General features: G+C 44.7%; 1 protein-coding gene across 1 annotated transcript in view; it reads right to left on the bottom strand.

The window, feature by feature from the left end:
• Nucleotides 1-9,623, bottom strand: part of FBLN5 (fibulin 5) — a 133,037-nt gene extending 123,414 nt beyond the window's left edge. Inside the window, exon 1 of the mRNA XM_060261184.1 lies at nt 9,221-9,623. Coding sequence (XP_060117167.1) covers nt 9,221-9,237 — 17 coding nt within the window. The 5' untranslated portion in view covers nt 9,238-9,623. The remainder of the gene's footprint in view (nt 1-9,220) is intronic.
• Between the last annotated feature and the right edge of the window lie 9,425 nt (nt 9,624-19,048).

Here is a 19,048-nt window from a genome sequence, read left to right as displayed (position 1 = left end):
AATCTCCAGGAGTTTCCTAACCTGGATCTGGCAACCCTACAGCCCCGGGAAAGGTTGAAGGAGCTGGGGATGTTTAGCCTGGAGAGGAGGTGGCTGAAAGATAATATGATCACCATCTTCAAGTACTTGAAGTGTTGTCATGGTGTGGAATGGTTTTCTGTGGTCCCAGAAGGTAGGACCAGAACCAAAGGGTTGAAATTAAATCAAGAGTTTCCGGCTCAACATTAGGAAGAACTTCCTGACTGTTAGAGTGATTCCTCAGTGGAACAGGCTTCCTTGGGAGGTGCTGAGCTCTCCTTCCTTGGAGGTTTTTAAACAGAGGCTAGATGGCCATCTGACAGCAATGAAGATCCTGTGAATTTAGGGGGAGATGTTTGTGAGTTCCCTGCATTGTGCAGGGAGTTGGACTAGATGACCCTGGAGGTCCCTTCCAACTCTATGATTCTATGATCCCCTGCCAGTGGTGGTAGTGGGGAGACCTGACAACCCTAATTAGGAATAACTAATAATTTACCCACTCCCAATAAAAGAAAGGCAAGGCTAGAACACGTAAATCAAGCAGTGAGTCATGCCAAACTGCAAGTGATTGCTAGAGATCTCCTGGAATTACAGCTGATTTCCAGGCTACAGAGAAGTGTTCCCCTAGAGAACATGGCTGCTTTGGCTGCAATGACATCATATCCTGCTGAGGTCCCTCCCCTCCCCAAACCCTGCCTTCCTCAGTCTCCGCCCCCTAATCCTCCAGGAATTTCCCAACCCAGAGCTGGCAACCCTAGGACTCAGAGGCAACCTCCTCTGTGAATGTGCAGCAGGCTTTGGCTTCCTGGGGCCACCAGTTGTTTAGTGGCTTTATTTGTTGAGGCATACCGTTTGGGAGCAACAGGGTTAATTCCTGTTATAAACAAAATGCTCGCTCAGCAACGGAAAGGCTCGTTCCAATCAGCCATTAGTTCTTCCAGATGAAAGATCATGCATGAACTTCTAAAACCTTGGCAAGCTTCACTCACACACTCTGTCCTTGGAAAGCGGAAATTAAGCGACTTCAGGGACTGAGGCGAGGGTGGGGGATGTCTGGGTGAATGCCCTGCCCAGGGAACTGCTGAAGCTGAAGTTGGACATCTACGTTTGCCTAAACTTACAAAACCTATTTTAAAATCTTGGTGGCTATAGTTATATATATCACTCCATTTTTCAAAACATTTTTTTAAAGAGTATATTTTGTAGAACACAAGACTGCCAGCTCTTAATTGGGAAATGCCTGGAGATTAGGGGGTGAAGCAGGGAAAAGGTGGGGTTTGGGCTGGAGAAGGACTTCAGTGGGGCATAATGCCACAGAGTCACCTTCCAAAGAGGCTGTTTCTCCAGGGGAACTGATCTCTGTTGCCTGGAGATCAGTTGTAATCCCAGGAGATCTCCTTCCACTACCTGGAGACAGGCAAACCTAGAACATCATGGTAGTGTCGTTGGGAGCTGGCATGGAGGCAGGGTCATGATGAGGCCTACAGTATGGCTTCTTCTTTGATGTTGGGATTTTCTTCCTCATGGGAAGGCTTCTCAGTAAGGGGTACCATAGGATCTCCATCTCTGCAAGATTTTGAGGGTGGGGCCTTCCCTGGGGTATAATGCCATAGGGTCCACCATTTTACCCAGGAGTACTGATCTCTGTCACCTGAAGATCAGCTGCAATCTCAGGAGATCTCCAGCCACTGCCTGGAGGTTGTCAACCCTACATCCAGATGCCATTATGCCAATTTATGCATTACTACTCTGGCTCCCATTTTTTCCTCTTTCCTCTGAACAAAATACAAACCTAATTTTCTCTGGTTTAAAAGGGGAACCTGCCGGGTGACTGTGGGTAGAACCTCCATCTTGATTAAGGTTGCCAGCCTCCAGGTGAGGCCTGGAAACCTCCCATTTTTACAACTGATCTCCAGCTGGCAGAGATCAGCTCCCTTGGAGAGAATGGCCACTTTGAAAGGTGGACTTTATTGGCATTGTACGATGCCTAGGCCCCTCCTCTCCTCAAGCCCCACCCTCTCCTGGATCCATTCCCAAAATCGCCAGGTATTTTCCAACGCATACCTGGGAACTCTAATCTTGACACTCCGATGTTGTCATTATGGAAAAGGGGGTGGAGTCAAACTCTGCTCACAAAATGGTGCCCTGTACCTCACTATCTCCCCTCCCCTTTTCCTGCCAAGTCACACTGTAATGTTACAGTAGGCCATGTATGGTTGCCATGTCCCCCCTGGCCACTGGCAGAGGATATGTGGGTAGGGTTGTCAGATCCAGGTTGAGAAACACCTGGAGATTTGAGGATGGAGCCTGGGGAGGACAGGGACCTCAATGGGGCACAATGCCACAGAGTCCACCCTCCAAAGCATCCATGTCCTCCAGGGAAACGGATCTCTGTAGTCTGGAGATGACTTGTAATTCCAGGGGATCCCCAAGTGGTCCAGCCTAGCGGCTGGCATTGCTAAGGCAGAGGGGAAAGGGGAGGAGCAACAGGTAGGGACCAGCTACATCAGTAAGCCATGCAGTGATATGGTGTGGATGTTGTTCCTGCCTGTTCTTGTACCAGTTGCTGATGCTGCTGTGGCAGGGGCAGGTTTTTGTGCCAGTCTGAATGTGGACACGCAGCCCATTTCAGTTTTAGAGGCCCCATGCCACAAAAAACACACACTTCATTACTGTTGAAGAAAGGACACTGAAAAAATACATATAAAAGCAATATAAAATACATATAAAAAGCATATATAAAATACATATAAAAGGGGCTGTGGATCTCAGTTAGGCAGTGGATTTAACATTTTTCTTACTCAGAGATGCCAAGGGTTGCCAACTCCATCCCAGAAAAATTCCTGGAGATTTGGGGATGGAGCCTGTGGAGGGCAGTGGTTAGGGAGGGGAGGGACCTCAGCAAGGTGTCCATCCTCCAAAGTATCCATTTCCTCCAGGGTAATGGTAATGGGCCTCTGTAGTCTGGAGATCTGCTGTAATTTAGGGAGATATCCAGGCCTCGCTTGGAGATTGGCAACGCTAGAAGTATCCCATAGTGCAAGGTTCTAAGCCAGGGGTGTTGAGCTTATTTGTTATGAGGGCCAGATCTGACATAAATGAGACCTTGTTGGGCCAAGCCATGTGTATCATAAAATGTAATGCCAGGTAGCAGAGATAGAGACTTTATAAAGAACACAAACACAAATAAAGATTTAAAAGAACTTAAAACATTAGCAGTTATTGGATTTAAAGGTGATTTCTTTGTATGTTTCTTGTGTGATCCAGGGAACAGGGCAAAGGAAGCTCTGGCTTTTTCCTTCCTTCCCCAGAGGACCAGGAGGCGAGAAGAAGAAGAAGATGATGATATTGGATTTATATCCCGCCCTCCACTCCAAAGAGTCTCAGAGCGGCTCACAATCTCCTTTACCTTCCTCCCCCACAACAGACACCCTGTGAGGTGGGTGGGGCTGGAGAGGGCTCTCACAGCAGCTGCCCTTTCAAGGACAACCTCTGCCAGAGCTATGGCTGACTCAAGGCCATGCTAGCAGGTGCAAGTGGAGGAGTGGGGAATCAAACCCGGTTCTCCCAGATAAGAGTCCGCACACTTAACCACTACACCAAACTGGCTCTCCTACACCAAACTAGCACCAAACTGAGGAGCCTCAGCCAATAGAAGAAAGAGAGGCTTGGCTCAGTAACTCTGCTGTGCAACTGAGAGAGCCAGGCAAAGCAAGCTACCCCTCCACCCTTCCTCCCCAAGGGAGGAGCCACAGCCAATGGAGAAGGAAGCAGATAATGGCCAGTTGCTCAGGGGCCTGATAAGAGCCCTTCGGGGGCTTGATTTGCCCCCGCAGCCACATGTTTGACACCTCTGTTCTAAACTGTAGTTTACCTAGTTCACTCCTAAATATGACCTTGTGCCAATGGGCCTGAAAAAAAAAATGTTAACAAGAGACTTTATTACTGTGTGAAAATAAGATGCTGTTTGGTGTAGTTTGGTGTAGTGGTTAAGTGTGCAGACTCTTATCTGGGAGAACCGGGTTTGATTCCCCACTCCTCCACTTGTACCTGCTAGAATGGCCTTGGGTCAGCCATAGCTCTGGCAGAGGTTGTCCTTGAAAGGGCAGCTGCTGTGAGAGCCCTCTCCAGCCCCACCCACCTCACAGGGTGTCTGTTGTGGGGGAGGAAGGTAAAGGAGATTGTGAGCCGCTCTGAGACTCTTCGGAGTGGAGGACAGGATATAAATCCAATATCTTCTTCTTCTATATTTTGAGAGAATTTTTATGCCATCTCTTCAAGGAACCTGCCTTTTCATGGCATGGAGGAAAGTTAAAACAGTAATATGTCAAATTGTGAGAATGTCTGTTAATCACTCTATTATAGGCCTGAGCCAAAATGAGGGTACAATGCCTTAGAGGAGGGTGTCAAACATATGGCCTGGGGCCAGAAGTGGCCTGTGAGCAACTGATGCAAGGGGGGAAGGCAGGAGGCTGCTCAGGTATGGGGAGTGAGAAGTTGGTGCAGATGGTAAGGTGTGTGTGATCAATGTCCAGAAATAGAAAGGAAATGGCTAGGGGGCAAAGCTAATTGCCTGAGGTAAAATAGTGTGTGTGGGGGGGGGAATGGCAGTGAAGGCAGAAAAAGTGGAGGCATGGTGTTTCTTCCCCTCCTGCCTCCTCCAACTGCAGCTCAGCGAGGACTGGCAAAGCCACTACATGATGTGTGTGTGGGAAGGGGGAACTGAGTGGCTGGCACTGACACCACTGCACCGAATGGCTTTGCATTTTTTCAAACAGCAACCATGAGAGGGGTTGGCAAGGGTGGGCATGTGGAAGAAAAAGAAGAATTGTAGATGTATACCCCGCCCTTCTCCGTGAATCAGAGACTCAGAACGGCTTACAATCTCCTATGTCTTCTCCCCCCACAACAGACACCCTGTGAGGTGGGTACAGCCGAGAGGGCTCTCACAGCAGCTGCCCTTTCAAGGACAAGTCCTGTGATAGCTATAGCTAACCCAAGGCCATTCCAACAGGTGCAAGTGGAGGAGTGGGGAATCAAACCTGGTTCTCCCAGATAAGAGTCCACACACTTAGCCACTACACCAAACTGGAGCAGCAGTTAGCTGATGTATGGACAGGGCCGGTGCATCCTCCTCCCAGTATTTTACCTCAGGCAATTAGCCTTGCTCCCTAGTCATTTCCTTTCCATTTCTTGACAGTTTTGACCACACACACTTTACCATCTGCACCCACTCCTCACCCCCCCACACACACACCTGAGCAGCCTCCTGCCTCCCCCCCCCCCCTTGAAAGGCAACTAGAATGGTGTGTGTTCTCTGAGGGCAAATACTTCCAACCATGGAAGCAAGTGGAAGAATGAAGGGGAAAAGGGATGCCGCTGTCACCACTACACGCCTGAACAGCCACGGAGCCAGGAGGCAGAGTGTCGGAGCATATGGGGGAATGGCAACCTCCCTTCTCCTCCCCACCTGTTCTCAGCCTATGAGGGAAAAGGAGTCACTCAGGATGACAAAAAGTGTCCCCTGAAGGTTTCAGAAAACAGCCTCTCCATCAGGCCTTCCCCCTCAGTCCTGCTGCTTTTGTGGAAAACACAGGCGGGATTAGAACTAAGGGTGGGGATTCAGGAGAACCAGGTTCAGTCACACACACCCTTCACTTGAGCCATGACCCTGATGTCTGGGTCACCTCACTTAGGGCTGGTTGCTTAGCCTGGCCCACAGGGGTGGGGGGATGGGGTGTTGGAGGGTGGTGTCCGGTGTGCCTCCTCAAGATCCTCAGATGTAGGATGAAGAGGGGAAACGAAGACAGATCATAAGAACATAAGAGAAGCCATGTTGGATCAGGCCAATGGCCGATCCAGTCCAACACTTGGTCACATAGTGGCTCGGCTGCCTAGGCCATGCATACAGGGTGTGCGTGCTGAAAAACCATCTTACGTTATGTATACAAAAAGTAATTAATTTGAATGGAAAATGTAAGATACCTCCCTTTTTATGTTATCCTTTGGGGAAAAAACTAGTTTTGCATATGGTTAAATACATTTATTTGGGGCTTTTGTGGGTTCCCCAGTAAATCAATTGCTTTTGTTTGTATTTTGAGTAAAATATAATATTGTTAATTGAGTTTGCCTGTATCCTTTATAAAGTATATTTCTCTGGTACCTGGTATTATATTTTATGGCACACATGGTCTGGCCCAACAAAATAACATTTATGCCAGATCCATAATAATAAATGAGCTTCACACCTCATAATAAATGAGTTTGACACCTCTTCCTTAGAGTCCGCCCTAAGCATCCATTTTCTCCAGGGGTACTATCTCCGTAGTCTGGAGATAAGCCATAATTCCAAAAAATCCCTAGGTCTCCCCTGGAGGATGGCATCCCTAACCCCACTCCCCACACCCATCTACAATATGGAGTGTATATGGATGGAGGGTATACGGCAGCAATCTTATTGAAGTTCAGCAGGTCTGGTCAATACTTGAACGGGGGAAATCCTGGGAACCCTCCATAAACTGCCTTCCGTGGAAGAAAAGATGAACTACAAATGCAGTAACAGTGGCCTGCCTTAAAGGGTTGTTGTAATGTTTGTGAGGCACTTTGAACACCAAAAGTGCTTACATGCCTGCTACGTTCCATACTGTGTCATTACTGATCTACTTCTGAAGCTGTAAAATTAAGCAGAGATTGGCCCTGGTAACCTGTGCATACAGAGATGACAGCCTTCAGGAGGGACCTGGGGATTCCCTCAGAATTATAGCTCATCTCCAGACTACAGAGATCAGTTGCCCTGGAGAAAATGGATGCTTTGAAGTTTCCATCCTCCCAATGCTCCACTCCCAGATCTCCAGGAGTTTCCCAATTTGGATCTGGCAACCGCACCCTCACCCTCACCCCCCTCTGGTGGTCAGGGGATACCTGGCAACCCTAGAATCTAACAAAATGTTCTTCTGTACCAATTTAACAGAAAGAAATGAGAACTGCACAAGAGCAAGGGGAGGTGCAATTATACAAAGGAACTTCCTGTGAATAGGACATAGTGTGCCTATTAAATAGTCATATTTGTGGAGGATTAAGTAACTGCTCTATAAAATATATAATTAAACCAGTTTAGACAGCCCTTCATTTTTAGAAAAGAAATCACCTTTTCAATTGCCACTTGAAGCGTTTACTGTACCCAGTCTGCCCCCTGGATGCTACTAACCCATTTTACTCCCTCTACATTAACAGAGGAGGCAACTGATGCAGTTTCTAGTTCTGATGGCAACTTCTCAAACCCTCCAAAATAAGCACAGAAAAATCAGCAAATCCCACAGCTAGCAATCCTTTCCAGGCAGATGTTGCTTATTTGGCAGCCTTTTTTAAGCTGCAGAAAAATAGACTTGTTCTCCAGAGAGATTGCCTGGAATCAGACCCAATGCAACTGGAAGTGCTATGTCATCCACCATTTAATGTTGCACTTCATTCACTGATCTCCTGAATGTTTTCTGGAGTCAGGATAATTTCAAAAGCACCACCCTGAATGCAATGCAAAACACGCACAATTTAGTTTTAGCAATTAAAAAAAAATGAAACTACATTTATAAAAAAAAAAAGTAAAGGTAGTCCCCTGTGCGAGCACCAGTCGTTTCTGACTCGGGTGATTTCACGGCAGACTTTTCTACAGAGCAGTTTGCCATTGCCTTCCCCAGTCATCTACACTTTACCCCCATCAAGCTGGGTATTCATCATCAACCTTGGATGGATGGAAGGTTGAGTGAACCTTGAGCTGGCCACCTGAACCCAGCTTCCACCGGGATCAAACTCAGGTTGTGAGCAGAGAGCTCGGTCTGCAGTACTGCAGCTTTACCACTCTGCGCCATGGGGCAACTACATTACAGAGCGACAAAATTTGGGCTTGCAGCTGGATGGACACTCAACAGCCAGTCCTGGTGACCTGACAAGTACACCTGTATAGTACACATTAATCTGAGAGCACATGGTTATATTCACCTTAAAAAGTAAACTTAAAATATAGGTGCCCCAGAGAAGCTTTGTATTCAATGTGCTAAATTTAAAGCACTGCCAGCTAGGTCTGCTAAATGTCATCAGAGGAATTTCAGAGTCAAAGGGCAGCAATCAAATTAGAGAACTTAACAAGATTAACCTTTTGGTTCAACTCAACCCCATATTCAAACTTAAACACATGTAGTTGCCTCATTACTCTCAACTCACACCACAGTCTTCCTCCTTTCCCTCTGTCATCTTTTGCCTTTCAAAAGTTAGGTTTTTGAATCTAGTGTTTGGCCTGCATTAATAATAACACTTAATAGCAACTTTCAAATGTTCATCTGCCTTCCTTTCTGTGCAGCAGCCTTGCAAAGTCAGCCAGGACTGGCATCCTCACACTGAAGTAAAAGAGTCATTGGTTCATGACACAGATAACATTTGAACTGGGGACTTCCTGATTTGATATTGACAGCGCTACCCTAAGTGGAATCTTACCCTTCTATAGCCAATGAGCTTAGAAGGATATAACTCTGCTTCGGATGGCACTGTCTGTCTCTTAGCCATGAGACAATTCCCCTTCACTCCAAGGCCCCATCAGAATTAACAGTGTGACAGTAATAATTATAACTTCAGTTATTCCATCTACAAGCTCCTGTAACTTATATACATTTGTGTCATTATAAGTTTTTTAAAAGCCATCTTCTTACTCTACAAAACAGCAAAGGGTTCCTTTTCTATAGAGGTTGCCAGATTCCCCCCAGACACTGGCAGGCTTGTGAGATCAGGGTCTGAAAACCCATCCTCAAGACCCCCATACTCAAATGAGACAGGGCACAACCTCTTCAAACTGTCAAAAAAATCATTCAAACTCAGTATGCTGGTTTAGCAAAATTATTAATAATTTCTTTTTAAAAATAGCTTCCACAGTTAAATCACCCACAAGTGGAAATCAGTAACTGCTAATGCACGCCTGTGGAGAAAACTCTCTTGGATGTTCATGCAACTCAGTAAATTGCCGGGGCCATAGAAGGCAGAATACAGTTCAATTGATATTGTTGCATGCATATAACGCTAAGGAATAGGGTACTCCTGCCCTACTTTTGATTCTTGACATGCAAATCTTAGGGATAGGCAGTCTTTGGCTACGGACTGAGTATAGCATTCAGCAAATAATAACTTAAAACATAGCTATTAAGTGCATAAGACCTACCTTTTTAATCCTGTCATGTCCAAAGCAGTGAAGGAAGCTGAGGTGATGAAAACAGTGCCCCAGATATTTGCTGAGTAGCTAAAACTTAGGCTTGTGCATTAGTTTTTTGCTAGAAGTCTGGTCCTACCATCATTTATTTATCCCAGGGAATGAAAGAGCGAATAATACAGAAACAGAGTTAGAGAGAAAGAGAATGAGGGAAGGAAGGAAGAGGGAGGGAAGGAGGGGAGAAGAGGGAAGGGAGAAGGAGAGGTCTGCTCCTCCTCAGACACTGGAGAGAATACAGCAAAGGCACCTGGTTTTGCTTAGTACTTTTCTGTAATTCAGCATTAAACCAATTGGAGGAGGAATGTTAAAAATGAACACTTCATTTTCTAAGTATGTTAAACAATGCAAATGGGAGGCCTCAGCCTGTGGACAGCTGGTTTAGATTACAGAGCTCACCAACTTGCTAGACTCCTCACAACACTCCTGAGGAGCCTGCCAGAATAAGAAAACGCTGGTCGTTGGAAGTGAAGCGGCTGCTTCTTTTGCAAGCATTATCAGGAAGTGTGCCTTAGCAAAGGCAGCCCTGGCACAGGGCAGGATGAATTCTAAGGAATAAGTTGTTGAGAGCAACACAGACATACACCAAGGTCCTCCCATAAAGAGTGAGCTTGCTTATATCTTGCCATCTTGTCCGCTGCTAACCCATTTCTTGCCAATGGCACACTAGGGAGAGCTGGGGTCATCTGACAGGTAAAGGCTTGATTTTGTGACCGTTGCTGATACAAGGATTCTATAGCCTTGGGTGCATTCTGACACAAGGGCAGCCAACAAGTTAAAATGTTTAAAGGAGAACAAAGCTGGCACCCAACAACGTGGCATCTGCATTTTGGCATGTTTTTAAGATAATGCTGGAGTAAAAGCCAAGGGGGAAGATTATTGGCCTGCCATCACAGCCGTAGTTTGTTTTGAAGTTCCTATCATGTGACTACCAGTCATGGCCTTAATTCAGAGAGGCCAAAATAGAAACCCCTAGCTCATAGTAAGTTAAGGATCACCAGATTGCTTAGAGGAATATGTAGGGGAATTGCATCAGAAGTAACTGAAGCAGGTGCTATGTCTGAAAAGGACAATATTGGAGAGACAGGGCATCATATAAAATTGTGCGGGGAAGTTATCACCAACTGATGTTTTCAAATTAATAGGATGCAACCAATGTGACATGTACACACTCTCTGTGTTAAAGACTTAACAAAATGTGCGGCAGGATTTTCTTGAGTCACTTCTTCAGATCATGAGCAGTGACTCATGAAAGCTCACACCTTGCCACAGATTTTGTTAGTCTTTAAGACTTCGAAGGATGGTGGAAGGCAGGAGGGCCTGGTGTGACTTTGTCCATGGGGTCGCAAAGAGTTGGACTCAACTGTGAGACTGAACAACAACAACAAGGTGCTACTGGACTGTTGTTCTACTGCTACAGACAGACTAAAACAGCTACCCATCTTGATCTTGTGTTACCTTGCTTTTCTAAAGATGTTTGGTTTCTCATTATATATGTCATAAAGCATGTTTCCTTTGTTCAAGTCATTGGGAACCGTTTCCTTTTAATATACTTTGCTGTGCTATATGTGGCATTCTGTGTGGTAGAGCCTGATGCATAGGGGGAAAATAATGGATGGATGGCCCTTCTTTGTGGTAGGCAGGGCTTTTTTTTTTTTTAGCAGGAATGCACAGGAACGCAGTTCCAGCTGGCTTGGCACCAGGGGTGTGGCCTAATATGCAAATGAGTTACTGCTGGGCTTTTTCTACAAAAAAGGCCCTGGTGGCAGGTAATCTGATAGAAATCATACCTGCCATTTAAAAGCAGTTTTCAACCCTGCCCTTATCATTGAGTTTGAAATTCAGTTTTGCCAGGCTTCTAAGTTGATTGATGGCCATGCAAGAAGTTCCATTTACAAGGAGATTTCAACATTCTTGAGCATCAACATACATATCCATACTCAAGGTAGATCTTAAAGTAGATATTTATAGTATAAGATCTGTATGGATGTCATATATTCTAACACCAAAATCGGCCAAACCTGAGCAAACTTATGACTGGAGTTGTGAACAGACAAGACAGATCTTTCCATAAACCTGAAACAAATTCCAGGTTTGCAGAAGAATCAGAAATCTGGAGGCAGGGGAAATACACTGGAAGGTTATCTCCTAGATGATGAAAGGAGTGTGTGTAGCTTTAAGAAATCAGTTCCTTCAGTAGCTGTTGCTAGGCAGTCACAGCATTCTAGGCTTATTTTCTCTGAGTAAAAGGCAGGGAGGGGGAAAAGGCCCTTTCCAGGTGTGTTTTGGCCTTTGAAGGAGGACTCATTGGACTGCATGGCAGTCACTGGGTGATTTGTTATCACCTAACTTGCATGACTCACCTAGGCCTGGGAACTTGCTACTGTTCAATACCAGCCACCCTATGAATGTTTCTATGGTATAGCAGTTAGAGCTTCAAAGTATTGTCTGGGAGATCCATGTTCAAATCCCCATCTTGCTGTGACAGTTCACTGGGTGATTTTGGGCCAGTTACACACTTTCAGCTTAACATACCTGTCACACAGCAGGGGCCTAGCAGGGCTTTCTACTGGCTGCCACTGCTCTGGTAAGGGTCTGCATGGAGGGCCCAGAGCACCAAACCACCCTTGTCTTCCTTATTAACAAATCCTCTTAACCGTGACCAGGGAGACATGAGAACCCAGGCAGTATAACAACACAAAGTTTATTATTAGTGCTCTAAAACAATAAGTGGGTGACAAAGATTTAGTGCTAAAGTGAATATGAAACAGTAAAGGTTGCCGCAAATAAACAAAAGCCCTGACGTGTTTAACTATACAGTCCCTACTCCAATACCTAACTCACCACACTTCCCTTGGGTGAGGGATCTTTTCCTGCTGTCTGTTCCAGAGAGCCCTCTTCCTCCTACAGCCTCTCCAGGAAAGAACACACCCTGTCTGGGTTCAGCTCTTTTATGCTCTCCTCCCAGACTCCACCTCTCTCTGGGCCTGTTTCCCTCCAAAACCTTGCCACCCAATCAGAGGGACAGAGAGGATCCTGGGAAATGTAGGCTTTCCCTAGTAACTCCTAAACAGGCTTCTCTGAGGCCTGCAGGCCTCACTAGGCCCAGGATCATGACACTACCTTAGAGTTGTGAGGACAAAAAGGAAGAGAGGAGAATAACGACAGCTGTGTTGATTTCCCACTGAGGAGAAAAGTGAGGGATCAATGAAGAAGATAAATAAGAAATATAGTTGATGATGGGAGGCAGGTAAGTTGGTGGATGGCTGAGAAGGAGAGAATGAGGCAAGGAAAGAAGAGAGGACATGGGGGTTGCCAAAAGGAGGGGAAAAGGAGATAATGTGGGGAGGGGAATATAGGGGAAAGTGATGTGCCGTCTCACAACTCCTTGCAAGTGGCCCAGGCCCAGTGGCTGGTACTACACACCTGGGCTATAGTTTTCCTAGGTGGGGTGGGAGGAGGAAAGCTGAAGACAGAGGGGGAGATAAATCTAGGTTGACTGTTGGGTGGGAAGGAGAGAAGAAAGCAGGAAAAGGGGAGAGGAAATAGTGGGGAAGAGGGAAATTTGATGCCCCTACAAGTTCTTGCAAGCTTCCACTTCTGTAATTATAATACTTATTCAGATCTCCAGTTCTGTATAATTCTTGGTTAGATCTTGTGGAGGAAGGAATGTGTGTGCTGTGCTGGGTTTATAGATATTTGGGGCTCTTACTCAGGGATTTTTTTGTAGCAGGAACTCCTTTGCATATTAGGCCACACACCTCTGATGTAGCCAGGTTCACTACAGTTTATGCATAGGTCATAGGGAGGGAAATCCCACAATGAGAATTGACTGTCCAAAGGGTTAATACCGAACAAAAAAGCCCAGCAGGAACTCATTTGCATATTAGGCCACACCTCCTAGTGTTGCCATTGTTTCACATGGCATTTTTGTAAAAAAAGCCCAGCAGGAACTCATTTGCATATTAGGTCATACCCCCTGACTCCAAGCCAGCCAGAACTGCGTTCCTCTGCATTCCTGCTCAAAAAAAGCCCTGCTGAACACCATTAAATGCATCTAGAAACTATGAAAAGTAGGAACATATAGGAATTAATTAGGCCGATCTGAAAGATAAGGGATGGGTTGTTTTGTTTCTTTCTACGAAAGGTTGACTTTCCCTATGAAGAAAGGTTGAAACGCTTGGGACTCTTTAGCTTGGAGAAACGTCAACTGTGGGGTGACATGACAGAGGTTTACAAGATAATGCATGGGATGGAGAAAGTAGAGAAAGAAGTACTTTTCTCCCTTTTTCACAATACAAGAACTCGTGGGCATTCGATGAGATTGCTGAGCAGACAGATTAAAGCGGATAAAAGGAAGTACTTCTTCACCCAAAGGGTGATTAACATGTGGAATTCACGGCCACAGGAGGTGGTGGTGGCCACAAGTATAGCCACCTTCAAGAGGGGTTTAGATAAAAATATGGAGCACAGGTCCATCAGTGGCTATTAGCCACAGTGTGTGTGTATATATAAATTTTTTTGCCACTGTGTGACAGAGTGTTGGACTGGATGGGCCGTTGGCCTGATCCAACATGGCTTCTCTTATGTTCTTATGTTTTTGATGGGATCAATCAAAATCAGAAGATAACCATTAGAATGCTAGACAGCTGAGACATTTCTTCTCATAAACATGAGCAAACATTCTGAGTCTCACAGGTATATATTTTAAATAGGAAAGCTTGTATACGCATACTCTACATTGTGTAGATGGGAATACAGCTGGTTTCAAAAATTCCTGGTTGTCACTTTTAATATTCTTTTGTAGCATAAACTACCAACCAGACCACTGACATGTCTGGCTGTCTCAGGCAATTTGGTTCTTTCCTTTTTGGGAAACAAAATAATATCAGGCACTTGAAAAGGCGGTTGGGGCTTGATGGTCTGCAAGAGCCTACACTTAAGGCAAGATTCATTATTTCCTCCCTGGGAAAGCTGTTCATTCTTCATTATAAACATACCACAGTTATAAAGAGAGATTTCTGCCACAAAGCGTGGCTTGGTAATAACCATTGGCAAAGGAGGCGATCCATTTCCTAGGAAATCAACCAGTTTTTACAGTTCGTTTTGCAGGATTGGTCTGGAATCTATTGAGTTAAGCAAAAGGTATTCCAGATGTTATTAGCTGTCTTTTAAAGTATTTCTTTAAAATGCTTTTCTTTCCTGGTTCTGTCACTGTGAAGTATGCATCCCTGTCCCAAGGAAATCCTTCAGTACAGTTGCATTCCTATAGTTTATAGGAATAGTCCATCAACCATAAAAAAAAAATAATTTGCAAAAAAAGCAGTTTCTGCTTCTTATCCTCAGAGCTCTAGACCAGCTGGTTTGCCACTCAAACAACCCCACTGTGTGTAGTGCATTGGCCTCGATTGTTGCCAGAATATGTCTCATGGTTGCAGATGTATGGAAGGTCCCTTTAAAACAGCTGAAAGCAAACAAGGAAGAGATAGTGTGACATTGGCTTTTGGAAAGATTAGACAAATGCATGGAGGATTGGTTGCTTTTAGCCATAACAGAGAGAAAGAACTCAAATCCTGAGAGGCAATATATTGGTGGGGAAAAGGAGAAAAGACTATGCTCAGCTTCTGTGTCCTAGAAGCATCTAACCAGCACCAGACACAGAAATCTGGAGAGACCATAGTGGTTAACAGCGGCAGACTGTAATCTGGAAAACCAGGTTTGATTCCCCACTCCTCCTCCACATGAAGCCATATTTATTCCTCAGATGTTGTTTTAGCCGAAAGACATACCTGAGAAGTGGAAGTTGCTGATGGACTAGAGGCAACTGGTGTTAAACAAGTACAATTGCTCAAATGTAAAGCAAACAGCACATCGCTTTTAAATTCCTACTGTTTTTAAAATGTATTTATTTAGAAAATGTAAATGTCATGTCTCAAGATTTTGCTTTAGACAGTTTTCCGTGAAGACAATATAACAAAGTTAATGAATAATTATTATTCCATTCCTGCAAAAGATACGGGTCAAAGGATGCCAGAGAAGTACATTTTAAAAAACTCATTAAGCACTGGGCCCCAGCAGCAGCAGAGACTATAGCACAGACAGGGCCAGTGGTCACATTATGCAATGTACTATGAAGGTTTTGCTTCTCCCACTGAAGGTAACTGAGATTTCCTCTGTCATATTCAGGGCTTTTTTTTTCTGTCAGAGCCCACAGGAGTGGCTCTCCACCTAGGCTGGCCAGGGCTCTGGCTGGCCCAACCCACCATGCGGCAGCCATGTGCTCCTAGGCCAGGCGGTGTGGCCTAATATGCAAATGAGCTCCTGCTGGGCTTTTCTACAAAAAAGCACTGGTCGTAGTAGCAAAGAAGAGGATGATTGCCAATGTTATCAACATTTTGGCGACCTCCAGACTGAAGCATCCTATAGATAGGGCAAGATGGGCTGAACACTGAGGCCACTTTTCAGCTTGGCTCATAATGCTCTGGTACCATCCTACAATTCCAAGGATTCACTAAAAACTGATATATACTGGCTGTATGCCTCTGTAGCAAGGAGCTCATAGTAGTATACATGGGTCTTCCTATTTTTTTTTCATTTCAGCACCCCTGTGAGGTAAATTTGGCTGAGAAACAGTGATTGACCAAAGCCAGCCCAGTCAGTGTCATGGTACAGGGAAGAGTTGAACACAGGTTTCCCAGATCTCAGTTGAGCAATTTTACCACAATGGCTCTAACATAGGACCGAACCCAAATAAGACAATGACATCTTCTCCTCCACCTCAATTGGGATGTCAGTTATGATATAACCCAGAGAGGTCCTCAACATTTCTCAGCCTGTTGGTAGCTTTGGAATTCTGACACAGGGTAGTGGATGCAACCACAAAACAGCCACCAGGGCTTTTTTTGAGCAAGACTGTGGTTCTGGCTGGCTTGGCATCAGGGGGTGTGGCCTAATATGCAAATAAGTTCCTGCTGGGCTTTTTCTACACCATGGGAAGCAGCAGCGTCAACCTACACACAGAGGAAGCCCAAATACTTGGGAAAAAAGAGTAATAAATTTTAAAACACCCAGAAAGAAGACTGAAAGAATAAAACCAACACTGTGGAATCAGCTGCCACCAAAACAACCTAATTTTAATCTGTACAGCCAATTAAGTCTCCATTGGCCAATCAAAAGCCCACTTGGCTCCACTCACTTTCTCAAAACATTTGGCAAGTGCAAGGAAAGGTGTTGGTGGGCACTTTGGTGCCCAAGGGCTCTACATTGGGAACCCCTGACGGAACCTGTGATTATTGGGGAACTCAGAAGTGTACTTTCCAAGGCATCTGGAAAGTACCTAACATGTTGTCCATCCCACAGTGTACTTTCCAGTCTCCTTATACCCATAGCATCCCATGGTCAGGCAGCTGGCATCTTTTTTATTTCTCTTATGTGGCTTCATACCTGCATACCAAAGGATGGTTGGCTTTCACTTAACAGAGTAACTGAACCCACAATACAATGACCAACATACACAGAACACCAACAGGAGCTAACTAGGTCATTTTTTCTTCTTGAACAGTTTAATAGCTGCCTTCTTTTCTCCATCAAACAGCTGTGGCTTTTCTTGCAGAGGTGAGCACTTCTTGAAAGTAGTATATAACACTGGATACCTCTTTGTATTCTTTAACCCAATCTCCCAAATCTACCCCATTCTATTGGTGTCAATACCACCAAGCCACATACACCACATATCTAGGTTGTATTTCCCATAAGCCTCCTTTCTTTTAAGCCACATATTACCACTTAGGCTTCTTCCTTCTTCTTACCAAGAATAAGTCCTTGAATTTGTCTTCAGTCCCACAACTATAACCTCAGAGGGTACATTTCCCTCACAACTCAGCAACTGCCCCCAAACCACTATACTTCCCCCTCCCCGCACTTATAAGAGGTATGTGAAATAGAATATGACAGTCTGTGCCTTTAATTCTATAATTATGGGCACAGACTGTCATAAATATTCTATTTCACATATCTCTTTTTTGAAAATAAATAAATATACCTTCCTTTCCCCTTGTTCATGTTACATGCCAAGATTGCAGACCTTCGCTACATAACTTCATGCTTGGTCCCCTCACTGCAGTGTACTTTTTTCTTCCATGTTTGAGTCTCAGTTTTTGCTCCTATCTAGGGATCAACCAAGGAACCTGTTTTTAATACTAGGCCTGACCCTAGGAAATCCTCTTTTTTGGTTAAAAAAAATCACTCCCCTGCAGTCATTAAAACATTACTCAGTAGAACCATTGCCAGTTACCTTTGATGGCAACGTCATTCCTAAGGTAAGTACTATGTATTACAGATGAAGTGCTAACTGCAGAAAAAGTCTTATATGTAAACCTAGCACTTAAGTTACACTAAGTCACCAATGATTTGACATATCTGGCAGCTGTGAATAAGGTGTGCAGGTCTGCACTTTCTTTTTAAAGCCAGCAGCTGTTTGCTTTTTGTTCAGCATAACACTGCCAATGTGTATTTTGTAAAATTTTAAATTCCCAGGAACCTCAGAAATATATGCAAGTTGTATGACATTAGAGCTGAGAGGCTGTGCCTAAAAGACAAACAAGGTATGTAAGCCAAGGCTCATATACTTAAATAGGCTGACATGACTGGAATGGGTCACTCTTATTTAAGCGTCTAGCCCAGCTCACGCCATCTTCGTGGGCAATTTAAAAAAACCAGGAAAAGTATCTAGTTACCGTCAACTCAAAAGAAATAAAACAGATCAAAAACTCTCCATCTTTTCTACACTGGATGAATTCTGCAGCCCAAATCTGAAGTCTTACAGTTTTTAAAAAACAATATTCTCACTACACTCAAGACAAGAAGCTGCTTTTTACTGAAAGAGACCACAGCTCTGTAATGTCTAGGCTGCTTTCTCCAGGAACTAAGGGAAAACGCACACATGCTACTGTTAAAAGGCCTCGGGGTATCTACTGCTGGTTGTTGCACAACGTTGAGGTGCAGTCTGCAACACATTCTAGTCCCCCTCCCCCCATTTCCAGGCTGTACTATTGAAGTGTTTTTGTATCATTTATGTAGCATATCTTTGGGCTGGCTTTCCACCTGAAGGTTCTCATGGCACTTCCATTAAAGATTGCCACTAAGTGATTTGAGTGGAAATCCTATGGCACTTCTCAACTATTCCCCAAACCCTTACCGAAGTGACTTCTCCATTTTAAGCTTTATCAGGGCTTTTTTGGTAGAAAAAAAGCCTAGCAGGAACTCATTTGCATATTGGACCACACCACCTGACACCAAGCCAGCCAGAACTGCTTTCTTGTGCGTTCCTGCTTAAAAAAAAAAAAGCCCTGATCTTTATACTGATTTTAACATATCAGTTTTCAGGTAAACACAAGGTGATCCTTGTTGTTCAGTCACGCAGTCGAGTCTGACTCTTTGCGACCCGATGGACAAAGTCATGCCAGGCCCTCCTGACTTCCACCATCCTCCGAAGTCTGCTCAAATTTGTGTTAGTTACATCAGTAACGCTGTCCAGCCATCTCATCTTTTGCCATCCCCTTTTTCTTTTGCCTTGTCTTTCCCAGCATCAGGGTCTTCTCCAGCGAGTGCTCTCTTCTCATTTGGTGGCCAAAATATTTGAGCTTCAGCATCTGACCTTCCAGGAAACAGTCAGAGTTGATTTCCCTTAGGACTGACTGATTTGATCTTCCTGCAGTCCAAGGGACTCTCAAGATTCTTCTCCAGCATCACAGCTCAAAAGCATCTATTCTTCTGTGCTTGGCC

The sequence above is a fragment of the Heteronotia binoei genome, chromosome 21 (genome assembly GCF_032191835.1).
Source record: "Heteronotia binoei isolate CCM8104 ecotype False Entrance Well chromosome 21, APGP_CSIRO_Hbin_v1, whole genome shotgun sequence".
Classification (NCBI taxonomy): Eukaryota; Metazoa; Chordata; class Lepidosauria; order Squamata; family Gekkonidae; genus Heteronotia; species Heteronotia binoei.
This window is presented reverse-complemented; position numbering and strand designations above follow the sequence as displayed.